Below are 13,819 nucleotides of genomic sequence, written 5' to 3'. Positions count from 1 at the left end.
GCTAATATACTATTTTATACTAATCTGCTATCATGTGTCTATTCAGGAATTTCAAAATATAAAAATAAGAGAAAAAATATTGCTCAAGAGAATTAGGAACTCATAATGAATATAACTTATAACAAAGTTAAAGAATTTTTATTCAATTACTTGTAAAGTACTATAAACTTTCTCCTATATTTATATATACTTTTAAAAAATCTAGGTTTATAAACATGATTTCATCGAGATAGTTAATTAGAGCCCATTTCTATCCACAAGGGATTTCAGGAGGCTTACATTGTTGCTATTATTATAGTATTCTGATGCTTAAAGAGTTTCTAATTACATCATTTTTAATATTTAAAGTACACATAATAGAAGGCATATGCAGAGGTTTTTTGTATATACAACAATACTTTGTGAAGATGTATACAAGAGAAATTAATTCTATGTCTTTGTTCTATTTATAATTTTTTATTCATTAAACTTGTGATAGAAAAGTTTTTAAATTACCTTTTTCTATGCTAAATACTCAACAATTAGAACCAATTCGTGTTCCATTTCTAAGACACATCATGTGTCAATTCCCTGTCAGACCTCAAAGAATAAATTTTTGATCTAAAATTAATAAAACAAATGAGATGTTCTTCAATGTTAAATAAGCAGTTTGAAGGGTTTGTCACACAGAGCATTTATCTTTTACAAAGTTATCAAAAGCTTTAATCAAATTTTAGTGTAAAACACAGTGAGAGAAAACACATTGAAAATAAATTAAAAACTAAATTAATAACTTGAGACGGGCTCTTTTTAACATGGCAGCCATTCTACAAATGAGAGTCCAGGAAGGTGATCATTTACCTGAAGCCCCTGGCTGTGCCTGCTTTTCCTCTCTCAACTCAACTAGTCCTCTCTAGCCATCCCGAGCTGGACTACTCCAGCTAAAACAAAACTGCTGAATGAGGAAGGAAACAGAAAACACATGGGAAAGAGAAGGTTTGAAGGTCAACCAAACAGTAAGCAGAAGCATTAGGAGAAGCAGGTATGAATCAGATACGTTAAGCAACAAGAAAGAACAGACTCATAAGATTTTAAGAATTTCTGTATGTTCAATTACTACACCTATTTTATGTTATTTTGTATACAAATATCAACAATGCAGGGTCTGCTCTTGCACTTCACTCATGGGATTTCTGACAGTGATCTGCATTATCCTCTGTAAAGTACAAAACAATATATTTTACTTGAAATGCACTAAAAACAAATTTTCAAATAACAAATTTAACACAAATACCTTAAACTTGTTTCCCACACTGATGAAGCTAAGTTTTCCTGCTTTTTGTTTAGTATCTTTGTTGTTGTTTGTAGATGATTCAAATAATTCTCGTATAAATTTATCCCTGGATTCACATATTAAGGATTCAAGAGACATATGTAAAGCATCATTATTTTTTTCCACAAACTGGGTCTGAAAAATAAAGCAAACAGGAATGATTCAGTCCATCCCTTGGTAATATCCCTTGATACAGCTCTGCTCAACAGAATTTCTGAGATGACAAAACTGTTCCGCATCTGCACTATCCGACACAGTCCCCACACATGAAGTGTGCCCAGTGTACTGAGGAACTGAATTTTACATTTTATTAAATTTAAACTGAAATAACCAGATGTGGCTGGAGGTTAACATTATGTGCAGCGTAACTTCAACTTCAAATGGTTTTCTCTTAGTAAAAGTCACACTCACTGTTTCATAGCACACTGCCCCTGCAAAATGCCTGATAATGAAGCCTTCATCATCTCTGATGTTCCTATGGACTGCCAGCTTAGATTTTCTGGGTATCTGAAAAGAGTACATGCATTAGTTATTAAATTATCAAAAACATATTACATAATCTCCTTAGAAAACATCTGGGATGTGAAACACTTAAAATTACATGGGAATTCTTCACACTTCACACAATTATACTGCCTTTGAAACACCTAGTAAGCTTTAGACTACCAATGAAATGTAGCAAGTATTTGGTTATAATCTCTCAAAAAAGAAAAAATGAGTCAGACAAAAATAAACACTGTAAATATGCAAAACAATAGGCACTTTATAAAGTTAACTGCCTATGTCTAAAGTAGTGGTTCTTGACTTAACTGGTGAATTAACTGGAAAACTTTTAAACCCCCTAAGCCCGTATCATTTACGTCAGGTGATTTGAAGGTACAACCAAGGTTGAGAAGCACTGTTCTAAAAAACATCTGAAATCAGTACTTCTCCCACTTTTAAAACTATACATCCTAACATGTTTATACAATGAGCCTGAATCTATCTGAAGAACACTGAATCATTTTAGGGCTATACTATCAGTGACAATATCTCATATTTAAAAGTTTCCAAAATGTCTTCACATAAAAGAATATATATGACCCTCAAAATAACCTAAGGATAAGAAAGACAACCTCATTTAAAAATGAAAAAACTAAGACTTTGAGAACATTACCAGGCTTTTTCTAGGCGAGAGGGATAGCAGAGCACAGAGCCTCTTCTTTGTAAGGTGATACACCAGTATAAGCCAGAACAGGGGCCCTGGAGTCAAAATGCCCAGCCTGATTCCCAAATCCACCACTTCCTTACTATGCTACACATGACTGGTCACTTAACCTCTCTATGTACATCTCCCCATCTCTAGCATGGGCATACAAACAGGATCTACCCCAGAGATTATGAGTATTAAATAAAATAACTTAAGTAAAACCTTCAGATGACTGGCACATAGGAAGTGTTCAATAAATGGCTATTATTACTTTTATTTCCAAAGAATTACAACAAAAGTAATGGCTTATAAAAATTAGAATTTACTGTCTTGCTCTTGTTCTCTTTGAAGACAAGCAGCCAAAGTCCATTCTTGATGTTTTAGCTTGTTGTCCTTGTAGTTATATGTACTATATAACTCAGGGTTCTCTGAGGCCCTGGTCACAATTTTGTTGACTAGCAATCTGTACTCTTGGTAAAGCAAGCTGGTCACAACAAAGACTAGTGAACAGTGAATATATAGGACCGGATATACATCTTCAATCTTAGCAAAAGTTTTGGTGAGGATTCGTATCACTTGATTTCTATCTCCACTGAAGAGACACAGGCTCTGCATTATAAGAAATATTTAAGGACATAGAAGAACTCCAAGTCAGTGGGACACGTGGTTGCTAGATTCAGTCCCTAGAGAAGGTTATCACAACTACATCAACTTTTCAGGTAAATACATTCAACCTGTTTACCTAACACATTCTTAACTTAGTTAATGATGTAAGGAAACAAGAATACTAGTCTTCATTCAGTTCAGCTCCTGGATCCATCAAAGCAATGACTGATATACTATGGTACAATTTCAAAATAATAAACAGTATGGGAGCCATCTGCAAGTCTAAGCAGCTTTACTTTTCTTCTTTCCTCCCTTTCTTTCTTGGTTATTCTCTGTAAGATAAGGCAGCACCTATCTTCCTGGATGAAATTAACATCCGTATTTTTCTGTGCTAATTGGGCACAAGGATGGAGCTGTCTTTGTATTACCTCAAGGGATGATGGTCGAGTGTAAAGATAAACACAGAATTAGGTGAACCCAGGAAACACTTCAATAGCCTCAGGGTCCAGCCTCATGAAGAAAGCCCTACTGTTCACTGGTATAAGGATTCAAGCACAGCTCTATGACCCAACAGCAGTTCAGGGAACCAGGTCCTCTAACCCCTTCAGAAGTGTACTTCTCATTTATTTCCACTGATCTCTGTTTTTCCCTGTAGTTAATTTTTCTACTGCTTCAGTTCTGTGTCTCTGAGTATATTTCCCATTCAAAAGTCCCTAGGAAAGAGCATCAAAATAAATTGGCTACCCATTATCTAATATGGATTGCTTGCACAAGTCAGACTCTAAGCCATAAACTTTATTACTGGTCTTACAAATGTGCAGACTGGTGGCTGCTTGTGATTCTAGATGCTAACCCCTGGAACATGATCCAGGTCACATGACAGAAGCAAAGCAAATGGTGTCCATTTTGCTAGAAGGAAGAATATAAAAATAGCAAGTAAACCTGTTCATCCATTTTAGATAGATGAAATGTACTTTCCATCCAGCTAAAAGGGCCTTCATTAGAGAGATCATCATCATCCAAGATACACATATATAAACTAAGGGCCTATCTATAGAGGATGCTGTGCTGGATAAATTATAGTTTTTCTAAGCCCCATATAATTTATTATTCTAATTACTTAATATGCAACATCTTTCTAAAGGTTTCTCTTCCCACCACAGGGTCTCAATTTTGGAATGGCAAACTCACAGTGAGTCGGAAATGTTCTTTGTGTTTCTGGTGAACTGCAGATGTAAAGTGTTGATCACTTGGCTGGGGAAGGCGATTTTCTTCATCTAAAATATCCAGTATCCCCACTAATTTTGATTCAATTAAATCTATTCCAAAAAAAGTCAAAATATGACAGGGTAAAAACATTTTAAGGATATGTGAACAACCTACTGATTATAAATTTAAAGGACTGGTCAGAAGTAATGTAACAGATGATTGTATTGTAAGTATCTTCACAGGCTATAGAAAGCAGATAGATTTTATTTCAGATTTAGCAATCTATCAGAAAGTAACATCATAAACAGGTTTCCCCCACTATGGAAAAGTTTGCTTTATGCCACTTCACTTTTACAAAAGGCCTATATTAGTACCTGCTTTCATAGAAAGAAACCCAAAAAGAATTTTCGCATTTGCAAAATGGTAACTGCTTCTCTGATTTACACTATTTTGGTTTATGAAAAGTTTCATAAAAATGTTGATAGCAGGGGAAACTATTTAATATAGGTTCTAGAAAAACAAGTTCATAAACATATGATTAATGTAAAACCATTCCAATTTGTAAGCTTGGATGAGAAGCTAAGGCACCAAAAATTCCTCCTCTTCCATATGATATCTACATTCAAAATGAAGTAAAAGTACAGAAGCTTTTTCATGCTTAGCTTTTAAAATCTACTTTTCAATAGTGATTCAAATGCCTTCCAACAAAACTTCAGTAACAGGACATTTTTATGCTCCCTTCATGTTGTTTGAATTTCTTGCTTGTACAAAATAACTATAAAGTGCTCAAATACAGTATATAAAAACTACTAAATGGGACAGACTTCAAAAGCCATAGGATGTAAGAAGAGAAATCAAAATTCAAACTGCATTGCTCAAAGAATGATGCTTTTTAGGCAACTGGTGATGGTGAAGGGGGGGCATGCAGAACTAAACCATAAATGAGTATTTTGATAGGTGTAGAAGGATATGAAAGTGCGCTGAAAGATAAATGGCAGGGGAGGAATTCCAGCCAAGATATCAAATCACAAAATCAAAGGCACAGAGATCTGAGAAAAGCTGTGATATGTACAGACAATGCTCAGTGAGCCAACTAGCATGTAAGTGCTTTGAAAAGTTGTGCCAGGGGCGCCTGGGTGGCGCAGTCGGTTAAGCGTCCGACTTCAGCCAGGTCACGATCTTGCGGTCCGTGAGTTCGAGCCCCGCGTCAGGCTCTGGGCTGATGGCTCAGAGCCTGGAGCCTGTTTCCGATTCTGTGTCTCCCTCTCTCTCTGCCCCTCCCCCGTTCATGCTCTGTCTCTCTCTGTCCCAAAAAAAAATAAATAAACGTTGAAAAAAAAAAATTAAAAAAAAAAAAAAGTTGTGCCAATGTGAAGCATTATTATTATTTATTATTATTATTATTATTATATTACACTATCTTGTCCAAATGTAGCATGAGTTACTGACTCCATTGTGAAACTGAGTTTGCAAAAAACAAAGTTTGACCAACAGTTGATTTTAGAGATGAGGTGGGAAAGAAAAGGAAGATTAAGCACTAGCTCAGAGGTGAGAGAAAAAGGTTTCTTTACTGATAAAAACAGACAAGAAAAACAAAGACCCTATTCTCCTACTGCACAGCATTATCTGGATATGACTCACGAAACTTGTGAGACCAACTTGCAATTGGCCAGAGGGTGCTGCCAAAGCAGGGAACAGAAATAAGGGAACTGCAGAACCACAGAGCCAAACACTGAAAAACCTCACTTGGAGCCTGGCTAACATGGGTTTCCTTAGGTGAGTAATTCATCCCTTTACTACTTAAGCAGTTTAGTTTCCTTCTTTTATTTATTTTTTTTAAATGTTTATTTTTGAGAGAGAGAGACAGAGACCAAGCGTGAGCAGGGGAGGGGCAGAGAGAAAGGGAGACACAAAATCTGAAGCACGTTCCAGGCTCTGAGCTGTCAGCACAGAGCCCTATGCGGGGCTCAAACCCATGAACCGTGAGATCAAGACCTGAGCTGAAGCCCAATGCCTAACCAACTGAGCCACCCAGGCACCCCTGTTTCCTTCTTAAGTTACTCACGTTAGGTTTAAGAACAAAAATATTGATCACAGCAAACAGAAAAAATTTTAGGAAAACTTTCAACATACTGAATTTGATGCCTTGGTAGGAAAAATAAATTCCCAGTAGTACCAGAGAAGTAAAACCTCTCCAATACCACAGCTTCAAGTCCTATAACTAGCAATATCAATCACAGAGCACAGAAAAATTACTAGTAAAAGCATTCACTATATCTTCCCATAGTTCCCAAAAGTGGAATAAAAAAAACATACCTATACAGTCCTGATTATCCACATAATGCACTTCATTAACACCTAAACCTTCTTTTTGATAGAGTTCTTGTTCCTAAAATGAAATAATCATAATCATAGATATGGTAATACTGTATAAGAAATGGCTTGTTTTGTGCCACTTCTGATCATAACATTTACTGATTAGTCCAGAGTACAAAGGTTCATACCAATAAGTTCAGGAGCTAAAGAGACTTACAAAACATTAGGGAAGATAAATCCTTGTCCCTAAAGCAATATGAAGTCAGAAATTAAATGGCCAACATATGATTTACATATGTGGAATTTTCCCTCCTGCAGATAAGCATATTTTTCTTGAAATATGCAGATCTGTTTGTAACCATTCAAAAGCAAGGAAATACCAAGGCTTTGAAATATCTTTAGCAATTTTAAATTCATTTTTTAAATTTAATTTTACTTTATTTTAGAGAGGGAGAGAGCACGAGCAGGGGAAAAGGGCAGAGGGAGAGAGAGAACCCCAAGGAGGTCTTATGCTCAGCATGGAGCCCGACATGAGATCATGACCTGAGTCAAAATCAGGAGTCAGATGCTCAACCAACTGAGCCACCCAGGCACCCCGTTAGCAATTTTAAAGTCAAACTTCTCAGTAAAATAGACCAAGAGTTAACGAACTTTTTCTGTAAAGGGCCAGACAGTAAATATTTTCAGCTGTGGGCCATAGTGTCTTTTTTTTTCTTAAATATGAAATTTATTGTCAAATTGGTTTCCATACAACACCCAGTGCTCATCCCAAAAGGTGCTCTCCTCAATACCCATCACCCACCCTCCCCTCCCTCCCACCCCCAATCACAGAAGTCCATGAGGGAGGGGAAGAAAAAAAAAGAGGTTAGAGAGGGAGGGAGACAAAGCATAGTGTCTTTGTCAAAACTACTTAATTATGCCACTGCAGCACAAAAGCAGCCACAGATAACAGTAAATGAAAAAGCATGGCTGTGTTCCAATTAAACTTCATTTGCAAAAATAGGCAGCATGTTGGATTTTTCCCAAAGGCCAGAGTCTACCAACCCCTGAATTTACAGAAGAATGTAAAAACCGGCTGTGGTAATTTTTAAAAGTTTAAAGAAGAGCTAAACAAACTAAACTGTTTTAGTCCTAAACTGTTGTCCAAAGACAGGAGAAATTTCTTAACATATACAGACAAGCACTAAAATCAAGGAAACAGCAATTAATTGCAAATGGGTTCTAGTATCTACACAGTGATATATATAAGGAATATATTACTGGGAAAAATAAGTGTAATTTGGAAAAATAATTTACAAATTAAAGTTGAGTTCCTAGACTAAGTCTGGTATCTTCTTAACATTAAAAAAAAAAAAAAAAAGGATTTTACTACAGATGGGTGAGCAACGAAATGAGTGTAGGTTGACATGTATTTTAATATTTTTTTCCCGAATGTTTAAATATTTCCTCCCACAAGATATACTAGAAAAGGTTTCTATCATTTTAGAAGTCCCGTCCATTTGAGACACAATCTGAATTTGGAATTTGAAATCCAAACATTTATCTTATTTTATTTTATTTTAAAGTTATTTATTTATTTTGAGAGAAAGAATCCCAAGCAGGCTCCACGCTGTTAGCACAGCGCCTGACTTGGGGCTCAATCCTATGAACCATGAGGTCATGACCTGAGCCAAAATCAAGAGTCAGGACACACTTAACCAACTCAGCCACCCAGGTACCCCCAAACATTTATTTTAAGGAACTGTTAAAGAAATAAACATATATCAAGATACTGTTTCCTCGTTATGTTTCTAGATAAAGCTTGCTGGGCTGGCATGGAAGGGAAGAATTAGGGGAGGTTAAGTGAGAAGTACACATGTACAACTTCAAATAGTAATGGAAGAACTAACGTGGCTGGATAAAACATTTTCAGAGTAATTATCTTAACTGCTAAGTATTTGGTTTACCTGTTTATTTATGCCAGAACTGGCTTTAACTATAGTATACAAGTAAAAAGTATAAAAATGAATGTGCTGGGAAACCCACAAAGACAAAAACATAACAAACATGTGGGAAAAGATTAATGGAATAGGAACAGGAAAGAATACTTCACATTTCAGATCCAGATACAGTTAAGAACAGAACTGGAAAACAGCAATGCTAGTATGAGAAGAAAACAGTATTGTCAGTCAGGCAGCTGGAAGGTAGGTTCAGACCTGCAGCAGTCATTAAACTGCTCTGGAAATTCACTTTCTTCGTCTGTAAAATAAAAGGCTGAACTAGATCATTTCTAAGTTCCCTCTAACTCTACCATCCACATTCAGTAGAACATATCTCAAAAAGCACAAAGGAAGGAAAGTCAAGGGTACTGGTAGATAAATACTGGAGAATTCAAACATAAGGTAAAAATGGGGAGCCTAATCACAAATCAACTGATCCAAACCTATCTTTACTTATTCTGAACTCTAAAGAATTATAACTTTCCTAGACTCGGGACTGTGAGTATTGGCCATGCCCACTTACTCACTAGGAGCAGTGGCAGCAAGCCCCTTCCTGGACCAGAGACTGGAGGCCAGCCGTAGGCACACCACTGACAGGTGCCTGGGCAGTGCACACAGTAGTGTGGCAGAGAATACAATGCCCAGAGGCACTCCAAGCAAATGGCCCCACTGCATCCCTCGATCTGGTGGCTTTCCTGACACACACAGAGAGAGGGTGAGCACGTAGCAGAGTGGGCAGAAGCAGAGAGACATAGAAGAAGGGTGGGAGATGCCAACGTCAGGGATAGAGTAGAAAGTTGTTTGGCAGTGGCAGAAGTAGGGGCAACAGACTCAGGAAAAGAAACAAATGAAATACCAAGTCTAGCAAAAGTCACTAGGAAGCAACAGATGTTCACTTCTGAGATGCCTATTAGGGTTTTCATTGGGTCCCTAAGCTTCCACTGTATCAACAAACACTTCTGTTGTGCCTGAGCAACAGCTAGCCCCTGGGGCCTTTTCTGGGCATCTCTGATCCTCTGGGCCACCTTACATATTATACCCCATCAACTGGGGCAGCATGCCTCTGTTCCTTGAAATTAAAATAGCTTAATGCAGTTCTTAAATTTAAATTGTAATGGCAATTACCTCCTTCAGAATCCTTTCATTAAAAAACTGTTGAAGCTTTTCATTGCAGTAGTTGATGCAAAATTGTTCAAAACTGTTATGTTCAAAGTACTCTGAAAACATAAAACCAGAGTCAAAAGTCATCATCAAATCAACTTCATACTATAAATTTATCTTTGGATAAAATTTTATTATGTCAATGCTTAATTTAAAATTAAGTAAAAAAATACATATATTTGCATTATACTCCCCAAATTCTCTTATTTCAAGACAAATTTTGTTAGGTATTTCAATTAAGTATTGAAAATAATTGCATTTTACTTAACAAAAAAGGTACACGTTAAAGGAGATAAATGTCGTATCGTAAAAGATACAAAACGTAAACCACTTAAACCAGTTTCTTAAGCACAAGGTGTTAAAGCAATCTAAATTAACTGAAGAACAAAAGTGGCTTAAAAGACAAGTGCTTTAAATCTTTTTCTGTATAATCAGTAAAATTATAGTTAAAAAATATTACGAATACTCACTCATTTCTAAAGTAAAGAGACTGCATTACATTACCTCTAAGATCCCTGTAGCTCTAAAATGTTATGATTCTGTTATGTGCCTGTTACACTAAAACTGGTGCAGACCAGGAACCAATGTCTGAAGATTTTAAAATTTTACCTCAGTGATGAGTGTTTTTCTACCTTTGAACCAAAGGTAATAATTATAAATTTTAAAATATGTATCACATCAAAACCAAAATTCTACCCCTCCCCAAAAGTAAATACTCATACCTTCTCTTGGCAAAAGCAAACTACACAGGAGGAAAACACCACTCCTACGCAGCCAGAAGGAACACTCACATTGATAAAGCCCAATATAAAAATGGTCCGATTTACTTGGAGATTTTTACAAAAGAATCATTCACAACAATACATCTGGCACTCAGATGTTAGTGATTCTTTTCATTTCTGGTTGCACAGCTCCGTGGCTGTTCTCAAACATTTATCTTGAATATAAATTAATATATACTACCCTGAATATATATTTATATTTATATTATGTAGTTATATGTATAAAATATCTTTAATAAACATATTTATTCATTTGGTGGAAATTCATTGGAAATAGCAATCTGTTAACACTAGTGATGAATTTCTACACATAGCAATGAGTTTGGGTTATATGTTAGGTCAACTTATATCCAGCCTTACATTGTAGTCAGTGGTTTTAATGACTTACTCCTCTTTATTAGTAGGACTCAAGACTTTACCTTTATTCAGTTGTATTCATTTAGGAGTATAGAGACATTTCCTAACTATAATGGTTTCAATCAACATGTTTTATTATTAGCATTAGTGTGACCAAAACCTCTGAGTTTTTCCTTTTGTTAAGCATCAGCTTCCTAATTAAATCATATTATAAAATGAAATGTAGGTATGGACACATAACTGAAAACATATCAAGTGAAAGGTACTGCAAGGGAAAAAATGGTTCTTTTAATTTTAGATATATGTGAAAAACTGAATAAAAAATAACATACAAATTCACAAACAAAACTATACTTACCAAAACCAGCAATATCTAGGACTCCAATAAAATAAGATGATGTTTCAAAAGGAAAACACTGATTTACTCTGTTGACCACATGATCAAAAAGATGGCTATAGACAGTCTTTGCCAAGGCATCGCGGGCATTGTTTGCTTGCTCCACTTTCAAGGGTACCCTACAAAAGAAGACTATACCAATGAAAATTCTTTACAGTAATAATTGTGAAAATAATGCCAGATGCCCAAGATCAAAGGGTATCTAAACACATTCACTGTGAAGAACAAAATAAATAGCTACAAAAGGTCATTTGTGAATAGGCACAGATAAATGAGGCAAGAAGCATACTAAAAGAACTATAGAAATTATCTACACATAGATAAAAAATGTATTATTGAGTAAAAGAAGTTTAGGCTCAAACCACTGACGACCATAATTTATACTTTATATGCTGAATATATAAAAAAAATCATTCAGAGGAATAATCTTCCTTTTAACTTTCTTCAAACACAAAAGAAACTATTTAATTCAAGCTAAAGTTTGGCACCTTGTTTAACACTGGGAATAAATGCTTACATCTTAAAATTCAAACTGTCCAATTCTATTTAATATAAGTAACTATATGGTGTTACAGTATTTGATGTCGCAGATATAGACACACAGCCCTCTTCCTCAAGAAAGTTAAAATCTGATTAAGAAACTGCCATAAAAGTGAATTTTCAAACGCCTTGCTAAATGCTATCATAAAGGTAAGTATGGGGCACCACGAGAACACCAGAAAAATTGTCAAATTTGGAAGTAACCTTAAAAGTCTAAACTGGTTTTCCAACTTCCTGCAACAGAACCCTTTCCTAAGTGAATCCTATGTGAGCACTCCATACATAGAACACATAAAAGAACTGCTTTGCAACAAAGGGGAAATGGAGGAAATGCTACCTGAAAATCACACACCTGTGCTTTATCCAGACTTTCCATGGACCCCAGAAATATTTCTAAGGAACCAAGCAACTGTAGGGCACTACTATGCACCCTCCTTGCTAAGGTTTTCTTTATAATAATTTGGAATCAGCTTAGCAAATAATCAGGCTAAACATATCTTGCTAATGTTTCCCAAAGCGTAAGAGCTACCAAATTATCTGAGTGGCTAAAAGTTTGTTTTTACATCCTCCCGGTTTAATTTGTTGAAAATCTTCCTGAAATATGTCACTAGAACTCACTCCCTGCCTTATTTAGCAAGGGATAGAGGATCTGTTTCCCCCCGTAAGTGAAGATCTTACAGTGCCCCCAGAATGATGGCTGAATATCAATTTTATTTTATGTATCAAAAACAGAAATGTCTAAAACAAAATATTGAGCCAAAAATGTACAGATACCCAAACACAACCTAGAAATTCTTAGTTACAGATTTAAGAAATTCTGGCTAGACTCTTATTTTCTTGTCATTTGTAATTTCCTCTAAATGAAGAATCTGAGAGGTATGGGGAAATTACATTTGCTGAGTGTTTTACTAAAGTGAGTTCTCCTCAGTAAGTTTTAGAACAGGGGTGGCTGGGTGGCTCAGTCAGTTGACTGTCTGGCTCCTGATTTTGGCTCAGGCCATGATGTCACGGTCTGTGGGATCAAACCCCATGTAGGGCTCCACACTGATAGTGCAAATCCTGTTTGGGATTCTCTCTCTCTCTCTCTCTCTCTCTCTCTCTCTCTCACAAAATAAATAAACATTAAAAAAAAGTTAAAAAAACAAGTTTTAGAACATGCCATTTGTAAGGAAAATCACTTTTAAAATAAAATGGTCTGTTGCCTTCTGAAACTAAATAATGGTAATGGCTGCACAAGATTGTACATATACTAAAAAATACTAAACTGTACACTTCAAAAGAATGAATTATAATTAAAAAAAAAAACCAGCTGTCCTGAAAAACTGAAAAAACATTGCCTAAAACAAATACTGATTAACATAATCAACTCATATTTTTATAGCTGTACAAGTAAACCACTCTTACTTTATAAACTTCAAATCTGTGCCATGCAGCATATCTAGATGCAAGGAACAACTTTAAGAGCTGTGGAGGTCAGCATTTATTTATATAGTAGATTACTGCAGTAAGATGCACAGAATTCTAATTATCGAGCACGTGTTTTAGAACATTATAATGAAATGAATCATCCAAAAGATCAACTTTAAATCTCCATGTTGTCAAAGAAAGATATTTCCTTGACAAACAACAAGGCAGTACTTTTACAGAGCAATGAGTTAAGGAACTTACTTTATGACTGTTCCTTTGGTGCCCCCTGCTGTTGTTAGCATGACTCTTGTAGTTAAACTTACACGAAGATCATCTTGATCTAAACCCAGTAATTCAGCACAATATTCCAATGCCTGATTAGATTTATTCTTCAGATTACAACCACCTAATGAAAATACATTTAAATTTGAAATTAAAAGACATTATATTAAACTAGATTTTCAAGATCCATTTCTTAGAAGTAGACTTCACATATAAATCTATGGAATAGACCGGGTTTATCTGTGACTTATAATTTCACCTCACTTTTTCACCATCTTTGTC

General features: G+C 35.6%; 1 protein-coding gene across 13 annotated transcripts in view; it reads right to left on the bottom strand.

Annotated features, from left to right (window-relative positions):
* Positions 1–13,819, bottom strand: part of MYO6 (myosin VI) — a 152,054-nt gene that overhangs the window by 45,279 nt on the left and 92,956 nt on the right. For all 13 annotated transcript variants that reach the window (XM_030315862.2, XM_030315864.2, XM_030315866.2 and 10 more), the window contains exons 12-18: positions 13,517–13,661; positions 11,270–11,427; positions 9,737–9,828; positions 6,633–6,705; positions 4,299–4,426; positions 1,724–1,819; positions 1,274–1,447 (exon numbers count right to left, since the gene is read on the bottom strand). In XM_030315862.2, the coding sequence (XP_030171722.1) occupies positions 1,274–1,447; positions 1,724–1,819; positions 4,299–4,426; positions 6,633–6,705; positions 9,737–9,828; positions 11,270–11,427; positions 13,517–13,661 (866 nt within the window). The remainder of the gene's footprint in view (positions 1–1,273; positions 1,448–1,723; positions 1,820–4,298; positions 4,427–6,632; positions 6,706–9,736; positions 9,829–11,269; positions 11,428–13,516; positions 13,662–13,819) is intronic.

This window comes from Lynx canadensis, chromosome B2 (assembly GCF_007474595.2).
Source record: "Lynx canadensis isolate LIC74 chromosome B2, mLynCan4.pri.v2, whole genome shotgun sequence".
NCBI lineage: Eukaryota > Metazoa > Chordata > Mammalia > Carnivora > Felidae > Lynx > Lynx canadensis.
Note: the sequence above shows the minus strand (reverse complement) of the source record. Positions and strands in the feature narration are given on the sequence as shown.